Below are 20,922 nucleotides of genomic sequence, written 5' to 3'. Positions count from 1 at the left end.
TTCTGTTCCTATGGATAAAAAGCAGTGAAATGGTTAAACATATTTGTCTTCTGCTGTAAGCAGCGCTGGATCCATGGGGGGGGGATCTTCTTAGGATAAATTTTGTGATCTCATCATTCTGGCTCCAGATTTGCAAGACCTCCCTCTGACAACCCTTCATGTCCTCAGCAGGGGTGAAGGAGCTGTTTAGAAATATACTTGTTTCAGCTGATGGTTGCTCTTTGTGGATTATGTTTTTTTTTTTTTTCCAGCTGCTTTTCTGCTACAATGTATCAGCGCAGGAAAAAATGCATCTTCCCCCCCCCCCCCCCCTCTGAAGTGCAGACTATGTACAATTGTAGCAGACCCTCAGCTGTGAGTAGTGTTTTTTTCCACCACTCGGTTGCAGTGTTTTTTAGATTCATCTGTTGGAAGTGTTTAATGTCCCTGCGGTGCCCCCACAGGGGAGTTGAAGTATTACACGGGGGAGTCCTCCAGGGGGACGCTCTATGTTCCTGCACTCAGGCTAATGTAATGAGATCCTGAAATGGTGCCATAATCCTCATCTTCAGGGTCAGGCGGCTAAATAATGGCTGGATCGACCATCGTTATAATAATCATCTCTGCTCATCCCTCCCCACTAATTATCCCTTAATTATAAGTCAAATATGTGGAAGTGGAGAGGAAATGGTCTGCGATGCATCTAATTACCCGGCTAGTCTGGGATTGAGGCCTTATTAAAAAAAAAAAACAGCACCCCCGCCTAACCACAGGCTGTGACTGGTATTACAAGTCCATTCAAAGTGAAGACGGCAATCGCTCCTCATTACCTGTCACATCGGTCGTTGCCACCATACTCCCCGTGACGGAACTGGAAGCTTGTGGGTCACAAAGCAAAAAAATCTACAAAATGGGCCCCCAGTAACCGCAGGTCCTTATAGTGGTGGTCTGCTCACATGGGCCACGCTTCAAGAAGTGAAAAACACAGTTTTCAGAAGACTTTCTTATCTCAAAGCGTTTTTTAAGCTTTTTTTTTTTGTGTGTGAGCGTTTCTACAGCCTTTCAATTGGACAGTATCTAGATTGGATTCCACAAGGATCCTTTTTTTTTTTTTTTAAATTTTTCTCCCCATCTGTGCCGCGCCGTGGGCCTCGCTCTGCCGCAGCCGGGCTGGTGTTGGTATTCTGGTGCTGCACAGACAAGGATGAGATCATTGCAGGGATTGCTGTGCCGCCGCACGCAGCAGAGAGGGGGGCGAGCGCTGGGCTGTATGTATGATGTGCGCAGGGAGGGGAGGGCTCCACACTGCAAATCAGCACCGGCCACCGCCAACAAGCCCTTTTTTCTTTCTTTTTTTTTTCCCCATTACGTCTTCTCTTGCTCAGGTATTCCTCGCAGAAGGAAGATTTGTGACGGGGATCTCTCCACTTTGTCTTTTTTTGATGGCTCTTTAAAAAAAAATAAAATAAAATAAAGCAGGAAAAAAAAGCACCAGATCGCCTCATTCTCTTCCAGGCAAGGACTTCTCCCATCAGTTTATTTATTTATTTTTCTTTAGAAATATTGTTATATTTTTTTTTTATTTTTTTGGACTATGATGGGGACCAAGTGGGAAATGTTGGGAGTCGACGTCTGCGAATTTGGCGGACAGCTGTTGGAACTTATGTGGCTGACAGTTTGTTACAGAGGTGAGATCAGCTCGGCTGCTGCATTTTTATAATAAAGATTCCATCATTTTATTGCATGGCTTTGATTATAATGTGTATATTATATATATATTTTGTGTGTGTGTGTAATATATATATATTTATTTCGTAATTTTTTTTTTTTTTGTTTTTTTTTGTTACTATGAATATTTGAATTTCTATTGTGGTGTATTTTAGATTTTTGTGTTCTTTTTATGATTTTTTTTTTTTTTTTGGGGGGGGGGCTTTTACTGTCCAGTTTTTAGATCACGTTTTCTAGTTCTATATTGTACATTTTATGTTCCCTTTTTTTTTGTGCCATTTTATATTCTTGGATGACGGCTCTCTATCTATGGAGTCTTTGTTTTATAGTTTTTTTTTTTTTTTCTAATGTGTAACGATTTATATAAAGAGATTATTTTGAAAATTTATTATAATATTTATTTATTTTTTATATTCCCAAGTTGGTGCATCTGCAGTGACGGCAGGAGCCGGCCGGGGGAGGGGGTCTTATCCGGGGTCTGTGGGTGATGGTGTGAAACCTGATAAAATATTAATTACAATTAGTGCTGGTGGTTATTTCCCATCGCAGGGTCCTATGTGTGCCCCTATCACTTGGTATCCGCCAGCCTACACCCCGTCTGTCTCCAGAGTCCATGATGTCATGGTGAATGTCGGCTTTGTCACTCGGGTCTCTGGAGATGGATGTTCAGTGTCACCATGAAATATCAGATCTGCTGTAATTCGTCTGCGCCCCCCGGACGGCTCCTGTCTGCCCAATTTACCCCAGAATGACCCCTTCTGTTGGGGTTTCTTGTTGGGAGCTCCCCCTGCCTGTAGGTTACCGGTACTGCAGCAACACTTTATTTTAACCTCATTTGCTCCTTTTTATTTCTAGAATATACAGAAAAAAACGTCATTGAGCTTTTTTTAAAAAAAATTTTTTTTTTTTTTGCCAGTTAATGATAAAGCCCAGTTCCATCCATGAGGCGTAAGATGTATATGGTATATGGTGCTTCCTTGCATTCCCTTTTTTGGGGGAAATTTTTCACTTTAGCAAAAAAAAAGAAAAAGGTCCAGACAGGGGCACTACTAGCCAAGTTACAGAATTTTATCTTTTTACACAAAACGAGGGTCTAAGTGAAATTTGGCGCCAAGTGTTTTCTACATGGGGACATAGTATGCCAAGTTGTCACGGAGCCTTAAAGGTGTTGTTTGGTTAAAACAAGTTGTCATCTAGGGTAACTTGCTGATGGGTGGGGGTCCGACTATTGGGATGGCAGATCGGGGAACTTTTATCCACGATAGAAGACTATATTACACACACCACACACTGACTTTGATTAGGGAACGTGATCGGCCGCTCTGAACAAATGTGTTTTGAGCGAGCGCCTAAAACTATGTAAATTGTGGATGGTCCTAATATCTTGGGGTAGAGCATTCCAGAGGATTGGCGCAGCGCGGGAGAAGTCTAGGAGTCGGGAATTGGAGGTACGGATTAGTGCAGAGGTTAATCGAAAGTCGTTTGCAGAGCGCAGCGGTCGGTTAGGCCGATAGACAGAAATGAGGGAGGAGATGTAAGGGGGCCGCACTGTGGAGAGCTTTGTGGGTGAGAACAAGTACTTTGAATTGTATCCTGTAATGAATGGGTAGCCAGTGTAACGACTGGCGAAGAGCGGACGCGTCCGAGTAACGATTAGCCAGATGGACGACCCTGGCTGCTGCATTAAGGATGGACTGGAGAGGGGAAAGTCGAGTGAGGGGGAGGCCAATTAGCAGAGCATTACAGTAGTCCAGGCGGGAGTGGATCAGGGCGACAGTGAGGGTTTTTGTTGTTTCCATGGAGAGAAAAGGGCGGATTCTAGAGATGTTCTTTAGGTGTAAGCGGCACGAGCGGGCAAGAGATTGTATATGGGAGGTGAAGGAGAGATCGGAGTCAAACATAACACCAGACAGCGCGCCTGCTGCCGGGGTGTTATTATGGTGCCACCCACGGAGAGGGAAATGTCAGGTTTAGGGAGGTTAGCAGATGGCGGGGGCAGAAGAAGTTCAGTTTTGGAGCGGTTGAGTTTCAGATAGAGAGTGCACAGTGGATGCTTTCCTGAAACGGAAAGTACTTGCAAGCAGCATAATACAAAGAATAGCAGGTTTACCCAGAATCCTTTGCAGTAGGCGGAGCTATGCAAATTATCTCTTAGGAATTGGTTGGCTGTGTAAATTTAGAAACTAATCCGCAGCATTGCACGCTTGGCGGTTCCAAGCGCTGTGGATTAGACAGGGGTGGAAAGAGATAATTTGCATAGCTCCGCCTACTGCAAAGGATTCTGGGTAAACCTGCTATTCTTTGTATTATGCTGCTTGCAAGTACTTTCCATTTCAGGAAAGCATCCACTATGTATTTCCTTTAAGTAGAGGGCTTTTCGGTCTCTTTCGTCCCGCTACATTTAGCCCAACTTGGGTCTCTCCCTAAGGTGGCTAGCATGTAGATAGAGAGCGGACATGATGTTGGAGACTGCGGACAGACAGTCAGTGGCGTTCTGTAGTACAGCGGGGGTAAGGTCAGGGAATGACGTATATAGTTGTGTGTCGTCGGCATAAAGATGGTACTGAAAGCCAAATCTGCTGATGGTCTGTCCAATTGGGGCCGTGTAGAGGGAGAAGAGAAGGGGCCAAGGACCTGAGCCCTGAGGTACCCCAACAGTGAGAGGAAGAGGAGATGAAGTGGAGCCAGAGAACAGAACACTGAAGGAGCAGTCAGAAAGGTAGGAAGAGAACCAGGAGAGAGCAGTGTCCTTAATGCCAAGTGACCGATGGTCAACCGTGTCGAAAGGTCAAGAAGAATGAGCAGAGGGTGGTCACAGTTTGCTGTCAGAAGGTCATTGGTCACTTTGATGAGTGCAGTTTCTGTCGAATGTAGGGGGCGGAAACCGGACTGTGACGGGTCTAGGAGGGAGTGAGTGGAGAGGTAACGGGTAAGGCGGGAGTATATCAGGCGCTACAAGACTTTAGAGATGAAGGGGAGATTGGAGACCGGTCTGTAGTTGTTTGTGCAGGATGGGTCGAGAGAGGGTTTCTTTAATAATGGTGTGATGATAGTGTTTGAAGGAGGAGGGGAAAATGCCAGAGAGGAGGGAGAGATTAAAGATTGTAGTTAGGTGAGTAGTGACGACTGGAGGAGATGAGAGGGAATGGGGTCAGTAATGCATGTAGTCGGACGAGAAGAAGAGAGGAGCCTGGAGACTTCTTCTTCTGTGATGGGATCGAATGTGGAGCACTATATGATTGCTTTAGGCGGGGGCTATTTCCTTGCTTTAGGTGGGCACTACACGGCACCGAAAGGTTAGTCCTCTTCATGGAAATGTCTGCTCCAGATCAACCAAGTTGGCCATACACATGACTTAAAGATTGTCTCACCCCATTATAGACATGCACACTCGCCTCAGCCCAGCTTGCATGTTTACGTCAATGGGAGCGGAGCTGCAGCACTGGTTTGCCCTCACATGTGCCCAATGTCGCTGCCGTCCCCCCAGGAGTGCCACCATCCTGAGTCCCCCTCCGGCTCTCCATGTTGGGATTATTGGCTGAGGTAGCTCTTTGGAGAAGGTACTGAGATTTGTGCTTCTGATTAGTCCCTGGCTCTTTTCATCCCTGTGCGTCAAATCTCATTTTCATGCATTTATTCTGCTGTTTGATCCGCGTCTGTCGCTTCCCGTGAGGTGCGTCTTATCTCCGCTCTTCACGGCTGGCGATCTGCCTCTTTCTTATCTCCTTGAGTTTCGGCGAAACGACGGAATATATTTGGAGGTGCGTCGTTGTCGGCTCCCTGGGATGTATACGATGGCCGTGTAATAGACTGACACGTATCTGACACCGCCGCCTTGTGCCGCGATCATGTCACCGCGTGCGGCGGCTGCTTTGTATGCGCCACTTGTTCGATCGCTTCTGCTTTCTAGCAATACGCTTTGATCCGTGGTTTCTGTTGCCGCAGAGTAATGAGGTCGGCTTTTCTGCAGGATTGTAGCACGATGGCGGAATTCTGATCAGGGCCTAAGAGCAAATGGAGAGGACATTTCTGTCCACCTCCTGCGGGTTTTTTTTTTTTTTTTTCTTAGCACCCTTAAAGTAGCCTCCCAAGATCACAGCAGCACCGCCATCTCCTGCATTGTAAATTTTCCATTAGAATCTTTACTACCGCACCATAGTGTCCAAGGAAAGACAATGAGGAGGAGAGGCAGGCCGGAGAGCGACAATGACGGAAACTGCTGGCTGCATTCATGTTATAACAGGAGAACGTGCCTAGAGTTCTACTAAAGCGGACTCCTCCTGTACAGCCCTGGAGTCCGGTTTACTAGAAGGACAGGAGAGATTCCAAGTGTTTCCACTGACTCTAAAATTCTTTCTTTCTTTCTTTCTTTCTTTCTTTCTTTCTTTCTTTCTTTCTTTCTTTCTTTCTTTCTTTCTTTCTTTCTTTCTTTCTTTCTTTCTTTCTTTCTTTCTTTTCCTTAGTTATCTCCACCTTCTTTTCTTCAATTACTTTCTCATTTTCCTTTCTGGTCTCCCTTTCTTGCCTTTTTGTTCTCTACCCACCTCCTTTTATTTTAATTTCTTCCTCCTTTCCCCCTTATTTTCTCCTTTTCCCTCTCCTTACCTTTCCTCACATTCCTCACCTCTTCCACTGCCTTTCTTTACTCACTTTCTCTTCTTCCTTCCCCTCTTTTCTATTGCTTATCTTCCTGATGACCTTTCTTCTTTAACACCTCCTCCTCTTCATTTTCTCATTTCTTTTTTCCCCATCTTTTCATCCCGTTTTTTTTCCACTTCCCACTTCCTTTCCCCTTTCACCCCTCTTTTCCATGACTTCTATCTGTACCTTTTCTGACTTCCTCGTCCCCTTCCTCTTTTCTCTCTTGTTCTTTCCTTTCCCCTTTTAATCCCTCCTTTTCTCTCAATTTCTCTTACCTTTTCGCTTCCACTTTTTTCTAACCTTCTGTTTTTATCCCCTTTTTCCTTCAGTTCTTACCCTTTTTCCAACCCCTTCTCCCCTTCTATCTTTCTCAATTCCTCATGCCGTCCGTCTATCACCTCCTTCACTTCCTTTTTCTCATTCAATCTTTTCTTCTGGTTTGTTGTTCTAGTTCTCACTTCCTCCTTCTCCTGTCTTTCTTTACTTCCTTTCCTGGTTGCTTCCTCTTTCCTTTCTCCTTTTGAATCCTTCCTTCACTTCTCCATTTCTCACCTCCTTCTCTTCCTTAACTTTTTTTTTTCTTCCTTACTTCCTTTTTTTTTCACCCCATTTTTTTCATTATTCTTTTCTTTTTCTTGTTGCCTCCTCCTCAATTCCATTTTCTTTACACTTTAACCCTTTTTTTCTTCCTTGTCAATGTCTTACCTTTTCTCACCACCTCCTTCATTTTCTTCCCAACTTGCCATGTTTATTTTTTACTTTTCCATCCATTTGTTTTGTTCTTTTACGATTTTTTTTTTTTTTACACTGGAAAAGATGAAGTTGTATATCTACATATTATATAAATGTGTACATGTATCGTTATCCGACTATATCGAGCGGTTCCTGGGCAGCCATCCACCTCACATTTGTCATGTCACCTTGCACTTCCCCTTTAAGTGGCTGAGCAAATACCCATTATTTTCTAATTTATTTTTTTCCCCGCTTCTCTCAACATCCATTTAGATCACTTTAGGTTGCAGAAAAAGAATCTTACCTGTCAATAGATGGTAATCTGCAATTATCTGATGTTTATCCAAGAAATGGCAGCGCCGCTACTTATTGATCAGAGCGAGATTGTCTAAGATTTATTAGATATTCACTGAGCGAGAAGAAACATTTACGTAGAGTAGTCTGTGCTGATGTCCTAATATATCTTTACAGTGATTGGGGCTCTGATTTCTGATCCAAAGCTCCAAATCCCCAGCATACACAGATTAATCGTGAAAATCTGGGTCCCTGTATGCATAGATACACAAGATCCTGTCTGCAGCCACCACTAGGGGGAGCTCCCTGTATACAGAGATACATGATAAGATCCTGTCTGCAGCCACCACTAGGGGGAGCTCCCTGTATACAGAGATACATGATACGATCCTGTCTGCAGCCACCACTAGGGGGAGCTCCCTGTATACAGAGATACATGATAAGATCCTGTCTGCAGCCACCACTAGGGGGAGCTCCCTATATACAGAGATACATGATAAGATCCTGTCTGCAGCCTCCACTAGGGGGAGCTCCCTGTATACAGAGATACATGATAAGATCCTGTCTGCAGCCACCACTAGGGGGAGCTCCCTGTATACAGAGATACATGATAAGATCCTGTCTGCAGCCTCCACTAGGGGGAGCTCCCTGTATACAGATACATAAGATCCTGTCTGCAGCCACCACTAGGGGGAGCTCCCTATATACAGAGATACATGATAAGATCCTGTCTGCAGCCTCCACTAGGGGGAGCTCCCTGTATATAGATACATAAGATCCTGTCTGCAGCCACCACTAGGGGGAGCTCCCTGTATACAGATACATAAGATCCTGTCTGCAGCCACCACTAGGGGGAGCTCCCTGTATACAGATACATAAGATCCTGTCTGCAGCCACCACTAGGGGCTCTTTCTGTATACCATGTATTGAGCTCAGGAGTTTACTGCATACATTGAGCTCCCTCTAGTGGTATCTGCTGGAAGCCAATAACTTTTTTATTTGTCTCAGTCTATGCAATTTTACGGAAAAAAATGAACATTTTTTATTTATATCTTGTACAATTTACAGAGGGGGGGGGGGGAGGAGAGAATTCCTTTTTTTTACCCTAGTTACAACCAAAGCTGTATTCCGAATTCTGCTTTGTGTTGAGTCCGTGCTAGCGGCACTACTCTATACTCTACGCTAATCTCCCGCGATGCCGGGCAGCAGACAGCGCTCAGATTCGTTGTGCCCCCACTGACCGCTGTCTTCTCTTCTTCTCTCCTTTCAGACATCATGGCCGACAAAGATGGGATTAAACCCGTTGAAGATGATCAAGACGATGAAACCGACCTGAACTACAAAGCCCCGGAGAAGAAATCCCTGCAGGAGATCCAAGAGCTGGACAAGGATGACGAGAGTCTGATCAAGTACAAGCAGGCCCTGCTGGGCAACCTGCCGGCCGCCGTGGGTGAGTCTGCGGCAGACGTGGCGGCACACGGCCATATTGTGTCACCCGGCTTTCCTGGCCCCTGCCGGCATTGGGCGCCGTTTCGGCACGTTTTTTCCTGTCTGCGTCCCTCGCCACACGTCGTAACGATTGATTTTTGTCTGGAATCTGAATGGATTTTGCGCTTTTCTTCGGCCGCCTGACATTGATGTCCCCTTCCCTGTGAAGAATTCTTGATCGGCCTCTCCGCAGCTACGGAGGATTAATTTTTATACATTCCCCTTGTCGCTTCATTCCTCCTCAGAAATAAATGGTTCCTGAATAGAATTCCAGACCGGCAGAATATACCGACACAATAAGACGTAGATCTAGTCTTAAGATCCCGCATTGTGCGGCGGTGCGCCGTCTGTTCTCGGTGGCGGCAGGTGCGCTGTAACAACTGCTCCGGCGGCGGTGATGTGCGACTGCACAGATGCTCGACTTAGAGATGATTTATGGCGTGGAGAAGTCTGAAAAATGGAGGACGGCAGGGGACTAATGGATTCTTCGGCCTCGGGAACTATCTATGGGGGCGAAGCTGCCGCCTCTTATTTGTCCATCAGGAGGGCGGAGATGACGACAGCGGTCATTTATCTCTGGTTGAAATCTGAGTTCTGCTCCGGAGGGTTCTGTGTAAGGCTGCATTATATAAATGAGATTGGAGAGTCAGGGAGGTGGAGCCTCTCTCCGGAGCAGTCATATGGGCCGGCACCTTCCTGGCTTGATCCCTCCGGCAGGCGCACAGTGAATGACGTGTGCTGTCTTTAGGCTTCATCTCTGCTCATTGTGATGAAGAGTCGTGGCCAGAGAGACATCAAGTGGCCCACATGACTGTTCAGGAGAAAGGGACCGCCTCCTTGACTCTTCAGTGGTAATTGGCATGTGGCGCGCACTGCGTTTACACTGGCGGGTTGTCAGGAATGGAGTCCTGGCCGTTCATGTGGATAATAATGGACCGTAAAGGTCTCTCCTTAGAGGATGACACTTGGTGCTTTTAAAATTCTATGGAAAGGGGGAGGAGCTAGAGGCGGGCAGACATTCTGCTGCAAGTTCTCCTGAAATAAGTTACTTTGGCTTTATTTTTATTTTTTTAAACCAGAGATGTAAAATGTAACTGTTATTTCCAGAGAACTTGCAGTAGAATGTCCCTCTGACTCGAGCTCCTCCCCCTCACTTTTCTATAGGAGACAGTTGGTGGTTTTAAAATTCCACGGAGAAAGGAGGGGGAGGAGCTAGAGGCGGAGATATCATTGTGCTGCAGGTTCTACTAAAACGGCACTTACACTTTTTTTTTTTTTTAAACCACAGATTTAAAATGTATCCGTCCTTTCAGGAGAACTTGCAGTAGAATGTCTCTGTCTCTAGCTCCTCCCCCTCCTTTCTCCATAGAACTTCATGAGCACTAACTGTCATCTCCAGAATGGTAAAGTCTGTGTTTACTGAATACACATTTTACTCATGAATTGAGAGTGAAGGATCCGCTCCGGAAGAGATAGAAGTGGATTACTCTGATCAGATATTACGGAATTTCGTATTTTCCCATGATTTACTCTTTTTACCTCTCCAGAGACCTTGTAGATCCCGAGCGTCCTCAAACTCCATGGCCGGTTGATCTGTTCTGTACATGAGATCCAATCCCACCATTAAGCAGCAGATTCCAGGAATCTGTTGTGATTTGCGGACAGGTCTGATAAATCCCATTAGAGAACCATTAGGAAATCTCCTGTTTCCTGCTGGCGTGACCCGATTCCTGGCAGTGATGGCGGCGGGGGAGGTCGTGTGTCAGGGCGGTGATGGCGGAGGGGGAGCTCGTGTGTCAGGGCGGTGATGGCGGCGGGGGAGCTCGTGTGTCAGGGCGGTGTTGGCGGCGGGGGAGCTCGGGCGGCGCCATCTCCTGGGAGCGACACTGAGGCTACAGAGTAAGAATCGCTGCGCTGTCAAGAGCTCTGCTTGCTGCTCTTGACCAGAAGCTGAGCTGCGGTTTTGCTCCACTGTGTCAGGGTAGGGATTGAGGTAAATGCAGTTTGTAGTACTTTGATTCCATGTGCAGTGATTGACAGCTGTGACCCCCCCCCACTTGTCCGCATTCCCCTCCCCCACTGTGCTAAATAACCGTTCTGCCCTCTCTGCGTCTGGTCACCTGCGCAGGGCCCTATCCTGCAGGACTCCTGGGGCCACAGCTCCCCGGCTTGTGCTGAGTATCCGTCACTGTCCGTCTGGCCCTTATGTGACTTCCCCGCCGACTGTGCTGTAATAAGCCTTATAATCCTCCAGGTGCATTATATGTGATGGACGCAGCATCGGTCCGGGGGGCTCGTGTATAACTGGGTCTTTAATGCCTGGCAGCCGTGGTGGGGCGCCTAGATAGAGGGGGGCCAGTTCTCCTTCACACCCCCTTTGGGATATGGGAAGACCCCCTGCAGGTCTGCACTCCCGGTGGGCCGGTAAATTGGCTCCAAAATCATAGGGCAATGACTGGGGGGGGGGGGAATCCACAAAACCTGAGACCACAATGGGGGCACACGGTCCAGGGTTTGAATCTGATTTGAAGTGACAACCAGCAGAATTCTGAATGCAGCTCTAGATGTGATTAGAGTAGACACTAGTGCAGCTTTGAATGAGGTTGAATATGATGTGATGGTGCAGCTTTGAATGTGACTGGAGGAGGCGAAGCGACGATGTAGCTTACTGTAGGATATGCTAGAACTTTGGATGTGACTGGAGGAGAATGTGCTGATGCAGTTTTGGATGTGACTGGAGGATGAGGTATGACGCCGCACTGTATTTAGAATTGGCGCGGTGCAATGACACATCAGTGAGTCAGGCGTCTCCATCTTCTCCTTCGTCGCTGTCCCTGGGTGACCCCGGGGTCTGAGCCTCAGCAAACAGAAGATTGTTAGAAATGCGTTAATTAAAACAAAGTGAAGGATTTTGCTGATAATCCTCTGTGCTGCTGGCGATAAACTGTCCCCATCAGGGTGGGACCTGTGGCAGGTCTGGTGAGGGTCCAGCCTTGAGCCTCCGCTGTAGCTCGGCTCCGTTCACACAGTGGGCACCACGATTTCCCTCTTACGGTTTATGACCAGCGATGGTGATTGTCTTTGATCAGCGGCGCCCTCTGCAGGGTGGGAGCCTCAGAGGCCGGAGCTCACAATGTGCCGCCTTAGGAAATACCTATTCTCTGTAAAATAAAGGGAAAAAATTCTGCTGAAACCATGGGAAGTGTAAGACCCCAAAGTAATCCACCCTGGCTTCCTAATGTTAAATTATTTAAAAAAAAATTTCACAGTCCCAACGTCGCCACCTAGTGCTCAGAAATCATGATGTTATGCGGTGTATCGGCGAAGAAGATGATTTAGAAGCTTTTAATTTTCTGACGTTATTGTACTTTGTTTTCCCTCCAGACCCCAGTGCCCCCAATGTGCAGGTAACGCTGATGTCTTTGATGTGCGATGACGCCCCAGGACCCATCACTATGGACTTAACAGGTAAAAGATTCAATCAGATCAGACCCAGTATTGAGATTCCTGTAACCAGGAGTAATAACAATCTCAGAAAACTAAGAAAACGGATCAGAGATAATTGTGTAGTGTAAGTGCCACAACTCAGCACAACATAGTGTGTGCAGTGATAGAGGTCCATATCGCCTGCATAGACAGAGGTAAATTACAAAATTCTGCTGTATGCAAAGATGCACCAGATTGGCTGCAGCCACCACTATATACAGAGTATACATGTATACAGAGATACAGAAGATCCTGTCTGCAGACACCACTAGGGTGAGCTCCCTGTATACAGAGATACATGATAACATCCTGTCTGCAGCCACCACTAGGGGGAGCTCCCTGTATACAGAGATCCATGATAAGATCCTGTCTGCAGCCACCACTAGGGGGAGCTCCCTGTATACAGAGATACATGATAAGATCCTGTCTGCAGACACCACTAGGGTGAGCTCCCTGTATACAGAGATACATGATAAGATCCTGTCTGCAGCCACCACTAGGGGGAGCTCCCTGTATACAGAGATCCATGATAAGATCCTGTCTGCAGCCACCACTAGGGGGAGCTCCCTGTATACAGAGATACATGATAAGATCCTGTCTGCAGCCACCACTAGGGGGAGCTTCCTGTATAGAGATACATGATAAGATCCTGTCTGCAGCCACCACTAGGGTGAGCTCCCTGTATACAGAGATACATGATAAGATCCTGTCTGCAGCCACCACTAGGGGGAGCTCCCTGTATACAGAGATCCATGATAAGATCCTGTCTGCAGACACCACTAGGGTGAGCTCCCTGTATACAGAGATACATGATAAGATCCTGTCTGCAGACACCACTAGGGTGAGCTCCCTGTATACAGAGATACATGATAAGATCCTGTCTGCAGCCACCACTAGGGGGAGCTCCCTGTATACAGAGATCCATGATAAGATCCTGTCTGCAGCCACCACTAGGGGGAGCTCCCTGTATACAGAGATACATGATAAGATCCTGTCTGCAGCCACCACTAGGGGGAGCTTCCTGTATAGAGATACATGATAAGATCCTGTCTGCAGCCACCACTAGGGGGAGCTCCCTGTATACAGAGATACAGGATAAGATCCTGTCTGCAGCCACCACTAGGGGGAGCTTCCTGTATACAGAGATACAGGATAAGATCCTGTCTGCAGCCACCACTAGGGGGCGCTCCCTGTATACAGAGATACATAAGATCCTGTCTGCAGCCACCACTAGGGGGAGCTCCCTGTATACAGAGATCCATGATAAGATCCTGTCTGCAGCCACCACTAGGGGGAGCTCCCTGTATACAGAGATCCATGATAAGATCCTGTCTGCAGCCACCACTAGGGGGAGCTTCCTGTATAGAGATACATGATAAGATCCTGTCTGCAGCCACCACTAGGGGGAGCTCCCTGTATGCAGAGATACATGATGAGATCCTGTCTGCAGCCACCACTAGGGGGAGCTTCCTGTATAGAGATACATGATAAGATCCTGTCTGCAGCCACCACTAGGGGGAGCTCCCTGTATGCAGAGTTACATGATAAGATCCTGTCTGCAGCCACCACTAGGGGGAGCTCCCTGTATGCAGAGATACATAAGATCCTGTCTGCAGCCACCACTAGGGGGAGCTTCCTGTATACAGAGATACATGATAAGATCCTGTCTGCAGCCACCACTAGGGGGAGCTCCCTGTATACAGAGATACATGATAAGGCAATGTAAGGGGCCAAGGTGCTTCAGCAGTACGAAGCCTGATTGCCTCCCCACAGAGGACCCCTTCAAGGATGAAGTCTAGTTTCTAGCTTTGGCCCTGCTGCAGATACTTGCACAGCTCCCGAGGGCCGAGTGTTTTTATGTGAATCTTCCCCCTTTAATATGGGACAGTGCAGTGTAATGAATACCGTCATGTCTGACACTTTCGCGGTCAAACCTCCCATTTGCTACACCCAGAAACCCCTCTAACCTTATTAATATTGCCTGCATGCCTGCTGTCTCTTTCAATTGTGCCCTTTGGAATTCTCGCTCTGTGTGTAATAAACTCTCCTTCATTCATGATTTCTTCCTTTCTAATTCTCTTAATCTCCTGGCTCTTACTGAAACCTGGATCCAGCAGTCAGACACCACTGCTGCTGCTGCTCTTTCATATGGTGGACTACACTTTTCTTATACCCCAAGATCAGAGAACAGAGCAGGTGGAGGCGTTGGCCTGCTCCTTTCACCCAAATGTACTTTCCAAGTTATCCCCCAAGTACCCTCACTTGTCTTCCCTTCCTTTGAGGTCCATGTGGTCAGACTCTACGTCCCCTTCTCCATGCGAGTGGTGGTGGTGTATCGTCCTCCCGGCCCCTCTCATCAGTTCCTGGATCACTTTGCCACCTGGCTTCCACACTTTCTCTCCTGTGACACCCCCACCCTTATCATGGGTGATTTCAACATCCCCATTGCCTCTCCCCTCTCCCCATCTGCTTCTCACCTTTTATCTCTATCCTCCTCTTTTGGCCTCTCGCAGCATACTAACTCTCCAACACATGAAGATGGAAACTCCCTTGACTTGGTCTTCTCCCGACTTTGCTCAGTGGATGATTTCACAAACTCCCCTCTCCCGCTCTCTGACCACAACCTTCTTTCATTCTCTATCAAGAACTGCCATCCTGCTCAGGTCACCCCCACTTTCCACACTTATAGAAACATACAGGCCATTAACACCCAGAAACTTATGAAGAACTTGCAGTCCTCATTGGCCCCTATCTCCTCCATCTCATGTCCTGATTCTGCATTGAAGCATTACAATGAAACCCTGCAAAGTGCTCTGGAAGAAGCTGCTCCTCCTATACATAAAACAACTCTGCACAGACGGCAACAACCGTGGCACACGCTGCAAACACGTTTCCTGCAGCGGTGCTCCAGGTGCGCAGAACGTCTGTGGAGAAAATCTAATCTACCCGAAGATTTCATCCATTATAAGTTCATGCTAAAGACATACAATTCTGCCCTTCACCTCTCCAAACAAACCTACTTCAACACCCTCATCACCTCCCTGTCCAATAACCCTAAACGTCTCTTTGACACGTTCCAGTCCCTACTCAACCCAAGACAGCAGGCCCCAACCACGGATCTCCGTGCTGACGATCTGGCCAATTACTTCAAAGAAAAAATTGACCACATTCGACAGGAAATCATCTCCCAATCTCTTCATACCATGCACTGTCCTCCCTCCCCCACTGCATCTAGTTCACTCTCTGACTTTGAAGCAGTTACAGAAGAAGTAAGCAGGCTCCGTGCATCTTCTCGCCCGACCACTTGCACCAGTGACCCCATTCCGTCACATCTCCTCCAGTCCCTTTCCCCGGCTGTCACCTCTCACCTAACAAAAATATTCAACCTTTCCCTCACTTCCGGTATTTTTCCCTCCTCATTTAAGCATGCCATCATACATCCATTACTTAAAAAACCATCCCTCGATCAAAACTGTGCCGCTAATTATAGACCTGTCTCTAATCTTCCCTTCATCTCTAAACTCCTCGAACGCCTGGTCCACTCCCGTCTTACCCGCTATCTCTCAGATAACTCTCTTCTCGACCCTCTTCAATCTGGCTTCCGCTCTTTACACTCTACTGAAACTGCCCTCACTAAAGTCTCTAATGACCTACTAACAGCTAAATCTAATGGTCACTACTCCATGCTAATTCTCTTGGATCTCTCTGCAGCATTCGACACTGTGGATCATCAGCTCCTCCTCACTATGCTCCGCTCCATCGGCCTCAAGGACACCGTTCTCTCCTGGTTCTCCTCCTATCTCTCTGACCGATCCTTCACTGTATGTTTTGCTGGTTCCTCCTCCTCTCACCTTCCCCTTACTGTTGGGGTTCCTCAAGGATCAGTCCTAGGCCCCCTCCTCTTCTCGTTGTATACTGCCCCTATTGGACAATCAGTAGATTTGGTTTCCAGTACCATCTCTATGCTGACGACACCCAATTATACACCTCTTCTCCTGATATCACACCGACCTTTTTAGAAAACACCAGTGATTGTCTTACCGCTGTCTCTAACATCATGTCCTCCCTCTATCTGAAACTAAACCTGTCAAAAACTGAACTCCTCGTGTTCTCTCCCTCTACTAACCTACCTTTGCCTGACATTGCCATCTCCGTGTGCGGTTCCACCATTACTCCAAAGCAACATGCCCGCTGCCTTGGGGTCATCCTTGATTCTGACCTTTCATTCACCCCCTACATCCGATCACTGGCTCGCTCTTCTTACCTGCATCTCAAAAACATTTCTAGAATTCGCCCTTTTCTTACTTTCGACTCTGCAGAACCTCTTACTGTTTCACTTATTCATTCTCGTCTGGACTATTGTAACTCTCTACTAATTGGCCTCCCTCTTACCAAACTCTCCCCGCTCCAATCTGTCCTGAATGCTGCAGCCAGGATCATATTCCTCACCAACCGTTACACCGATGCCTCTACCTTGTGCCAGTCATTACACTGGTTACCCATCCACTCCAGAATCCAGTACAAAACTACTACCCTCATCCACAAAGCACTCCATGGCTCAGCACCACCCTACATCTCCTCCCTGGTATCAGTCTACCACCCTACCCGTGCCCTCCGCTCCGCTAATGACCTCAGGTTAGCATCCTCAATAATCAGAACCTCCCACTCCCGTCTCCAAGACTTTACACGTGCTGCGCCGATTCTTTGGAATGCACTACCTAGGTTAATACGATTAATCCCCAATCCCCACAGTTTTAAGCGTGCCCTAAAAACTCATTTGTTCAGACTGGCCTACCGCCTCAATGCATTAACCTAACGATCCCTGTGTGGCCTATTTTATAATAAAAAAAAAAAAAAAAAAAAAAAAAAGGTTCCTCGCATCATGTTCTCATACACTTTATGCAGCATTAGCCCTCTGTGTCTGTACTGTTACATACTTAGGCAGGTAACTGGTTCATGCAGCTTTACATGAACACCCGAGCCTTACACTATAGCTGGTCCGAATAACTAAAGCAATCGTTACCATCCACCTCTCGTGTCTCCCCTTTTCCCCATAGTTTGTAAGCTTGCGAGCAGGGCCCTCACTCCTCTTGGTATCTCTGTGATTTCTGTTATGCTGTAATGTCTATTGTCTGTACAAGTCCCCTCTATAATTTGTAAAGCGCTGCGGAATATGTTGGCGCTATATAAATAAAAATTATTATTATTATTATTATCCTCTTCATCGTTGTTGTGTAGCGCCCCCTCCCCCATTAATGTTATAGGTGCGCAGCATCGGGCGAAATGTTCCCGCTCCTACCGATGGTTTCCATTTAGTATCCTCTGGAGTACAACTCCTATCGTGCTGATTTCATATTTGCTCATGGTCGCCCCCTACTGAAGTAATGTATGAGCTGCGGAGAAAAGTGGAGGAAGGGACCTGACGACAGAATTCCGTCCATTCCTGCCCCATAGTCGCAGCCGATTCCTATTATCACATGTTCCAATGCTGGGAAGGAAAACACATTGTGAAACTTTTTGATAAAGGTCTTGGACCTGAACCTCAACAGTGTCCACTGCGGGCGATCATTCTCCAATGTGTGCGGTGCTTGTGCTGCGCGCTGAATCTTGTGGCTACAATGTGATCCGCCTCCGGAATCTTGTGGCTACAATGTGATCCGCCTCCGGAATCTTGTGGCTACAATGTGATCCGCCTCCGGAATCTTGTGGCTACAATGTGATCCGCCTCCGGAATCTTGTGGCTATGATGTGGGTGACTGCTATATAGGTGACTACCTCTCCATACTGCACAGACTTGCTTTTTTAATAATTAAATCAATCGCCCAGTACGCTAGTGTCCTCTAGTGGTGAGATTACATTACTACAGACCTCGCTTTTAAACTCTTTTAATCTGCGTCTAACTTTCTACCAACGTACAGCAGCACTCAACATGTCCTGACAGTCTAATGTGTTGAGTTGTAGTTTTTCAACAGGAGGAGATTAGGAAAACAAGCCTTTAAAAAAAAAAATAATAATAATAATAAAAAAATAAATAAAAATATGTATACTGAAATCCGATGGTACTACAGTGCTGTTTGGATTATGGAATATTCTGGACTATCAGATAGGAGTAAGGAATAAAGGAATAAAATGACGCTGCTCAGGTCTTTGTCTTGTGAGATCCCAGACTAAGGTGCTGGATTATCAGACTTTCCGGATTATAAATCTGTATGCTGTAGGTTCATGGCATTAATCTGATTTTATTTTATTTATTTTTTTTTTTTTAACTGCAGGCAACATAGCGGCACTTAAGGACACTACATTTGTAATAAAGGAGGGCTCAAGCTACAAGGTGAAAATTACCTTTAAGGTAAGTGACACCATTTATGTTGCTGTAATGTCCGCAGTGTCCCCCAATAACCAGATTACTGAAAAGACTGGTAATTACAATCCCATAATAAAGAGTTCCTTCTCTGGGGTCCCTATGACAACACTCCTTGCGCAAGCAGCTCAGTGTGATCATGAGGACAGGAAGTGTTGTCATAGGGACACATGCATTTTTAAAAAAAAAAAAAAAAAAAACCTTTGTACTGTAGCGGTCTTCTAAAAGCTTTTTTTTTTTTCCTGGGATCCGCTAATTTTCCAATATTTTTCCAGGTGAACAAGGAAATAGTTTCTGGGTTGAAGTATGTACAGCACACCTTCAGGAAAGGAATTAGAGGTAAGTGAATGATGGCAAAGTAGTCCATAAGAGAACGTGATCCAGGTGTCTTAAATCTTACTAAATACGCAGATGGAGAAGGTTTTATTACAGCCCAGGACATTGATGCAATAAATTCTACTCTCACAGTATATCGGCCGCTAATGCACCATCAGTCTCTAGTGACCACCCAAAAAGTAGACGTAAAGTATTTTCTGGCCCCGGTCTTAAATTTATTTATTTTTTTATTTATTTTTTTCACTTTTTTTTTTTTTTTTTTTTTCTAGTTCTATAACGGACCATGTTTTTTCTTGACAGTTGATAAAGAAACGCACATGGTCGGCAGCTACGGACCCCGCGCCGAAGCTTACGAGTTCCTAACTCCCTTAGAAGAAGCCCCAAAAGGAATGCTTGTCCGGGGGACGTACCACATGAAATCCTGGTTCACAGACGATGACAAATCCGACCACTTGTCCTGGGAGTGGAACATCAATATAAAGAAGGAGTGGAAGGACTAGAGTTGGCGTGACCCTTCCCTGCGGCGGCCTAACATGAGGGGCGGATAATGCTACATATTAAACATTGTACAAGACGTATCATGATTTCTACATCTGTTTTCTAATAGTTAATTGTAGTTTCTAAGAAAAGAATATACAAACCTGTAAAGACAGTATTTAATAAAATGATGGATCTTTCTTTAACAAATTTTTTTTTTTTCCCTTCTGGAAATTGTCCAGTGGGTTCCTGGATAAAGAGGGCGATTGACAAATACAGTTTTTGACCTTTTTTAAAGCGTTTGTGTGAGTTTGTTTCAATTGCGGGTCTGATGTTGGTCACCCTTTTAAATTGCGTAAAGATAGATTTCACTGTGAAGAAGTTGAGGCCGGCGTCGCTCCTCTCCCTCGGCCGGCGTCGCTCCTCTCCCTCGGCCGGCGTCGCTCCTCTCCCTCGGCCGGCGTCGCTCCTCTCCCTCGGCCGGCGTCGCTCCTCTCCCTCGGCCGGCGTCGCTCCTCTCCCTCGGCCGGCGTCGCTCCTCGGCCGGCGTCGCTCCTCGGCCGGCGTCGCTCCTCGGCCGGCGTCGCTCCTCGGCCGGCGTCGCTCCTCGGCCGGCGTCGCTCCTCGGCCGGCGTCGCTCCTCGGCCGGCGTCGCTCCTCGGCCGGCGTCGCTCCTCGGCCGGCGTCGCTCCTCGGCCGGCGTCGCTCCTCTCCCTCGGCCGGCGTCGCTCCTCTCCCTCGCAAGAATAAGAATCTCATCCTATTCCATCTTAGAGAAAAACCATGGTGAGCTATGTTTCTTCAGAATGTCTTATTTTCTGGTTGGATCTTCAGGCTACTTCATGACCATCTTCTCCTTCTTCTGTCTCCATCCCTGTTGCTGCTGGTCCTTCTTCCTTGATTGCTCTTCTAGACATATTTCCCCATGAGCTGGTTCTATCATGTTCAGAATGAGATGAAGCTTCGGTCGGGTCATCTTAAGACTTCACCAGCACCAATGAGCCACCAGTCGACAACAGACCTTGGTCGCCCTCAAGTCTTATGAGTTATGGCCAACTTGACATTCATAGCATTTGATGTCACCCATAGCTATGGTTGTGGTCAACCAAGACCCCCATGTTCGCCATGTATCATTCTTTCCACCACAATCAGAAAACTTTTATAATGAAGCATCATTCCCTCGGGACTAAACAACTATGGTCTTGATGCATCTGAAGACCTTGGACCTCTGATGATGAAGTTAGTCCAGAATGTAACTTTAGTAGATGATTCCTCTTACATTTTAGTAATAGATTCCTCTATTCTTCATCCTGATGAACAAACGCTTAAATTTTCATGTTGTTGGTGAAAAAAAAAAAAAAAACGAGTTCAGAAAAAGACGTGACGTCTTCTCGAGTAAG

The 20,922-nt window shown here is 46.7% G+C and overlaps 1 protein-coding gene across 2 annotated transcripts in view; it reads left to right on the top strand.

Annotated features, from left to right (window-relative positions):
- Window positions 1-19,813, top strand: part of LOC138645412 (rho GDP-dissociation inhibitor 2-like) — a 31,655-nt gene extending 11,842 nt beyond the window's left edge. The window contains exons 1-6 of one of the 2 annotated variants that reach the window (XM_069734721.1): window positions 1,186-1,667; window positions 8,645-8,824; window positions 12,247-12,330; window positions 18,621-18,697; window positions 18,985-19,048; window positions 19,346-19,813. In XM_069734721.1, coding sequence (XP_069590822.1) covers window positions 1,574-1,667; window positions 8,645-8,824; window positions 12,247-12,330; window positions 18,621-18,697; window positions 18,985-19,048; window positions 19,346-19,545 — 699 coding nt within the window. In that variant the 5' untranslated portion in view covers window positions 1,186-1,573 and the 3' untranslated portion in view covers window positions 19,546-19,813. Of the gene's footprint in view, window positions 1-1,185; window positions 1,668-8,644; window positions 8,825-12,246; window positions 12,331-18,620; window positions 18,698-18,984; window positions 19,049-19,345 lie in introns of those variants that run through there. The other variant, XM_069734722.1, reaches the window with a different exon arrangement.
- Window positions 19,814-20,922: the final 1,109 nt, after the last annotated feature.

This window comes from Ranitomeya imitator, chromosome 7 (genome assembly GCF_032444005.1).
Source record: "Ranitomeya imitator isolate aRanImi1 chromosome 7, aRanImi1.pri, whole genome shotgun sequence".
Taxonomy (NCBI): Eukaryota; Metazoa; Chordata; class Amphibia; order Anura; family Dendrobatidae; genus Ranitomeya; species Ranitomeya imitator.
The sequence above is the reverse complement of the archived record's forward strand: the minus strand, read 5'-3'. Positions and strand labels throughout refer to the sequence as shown.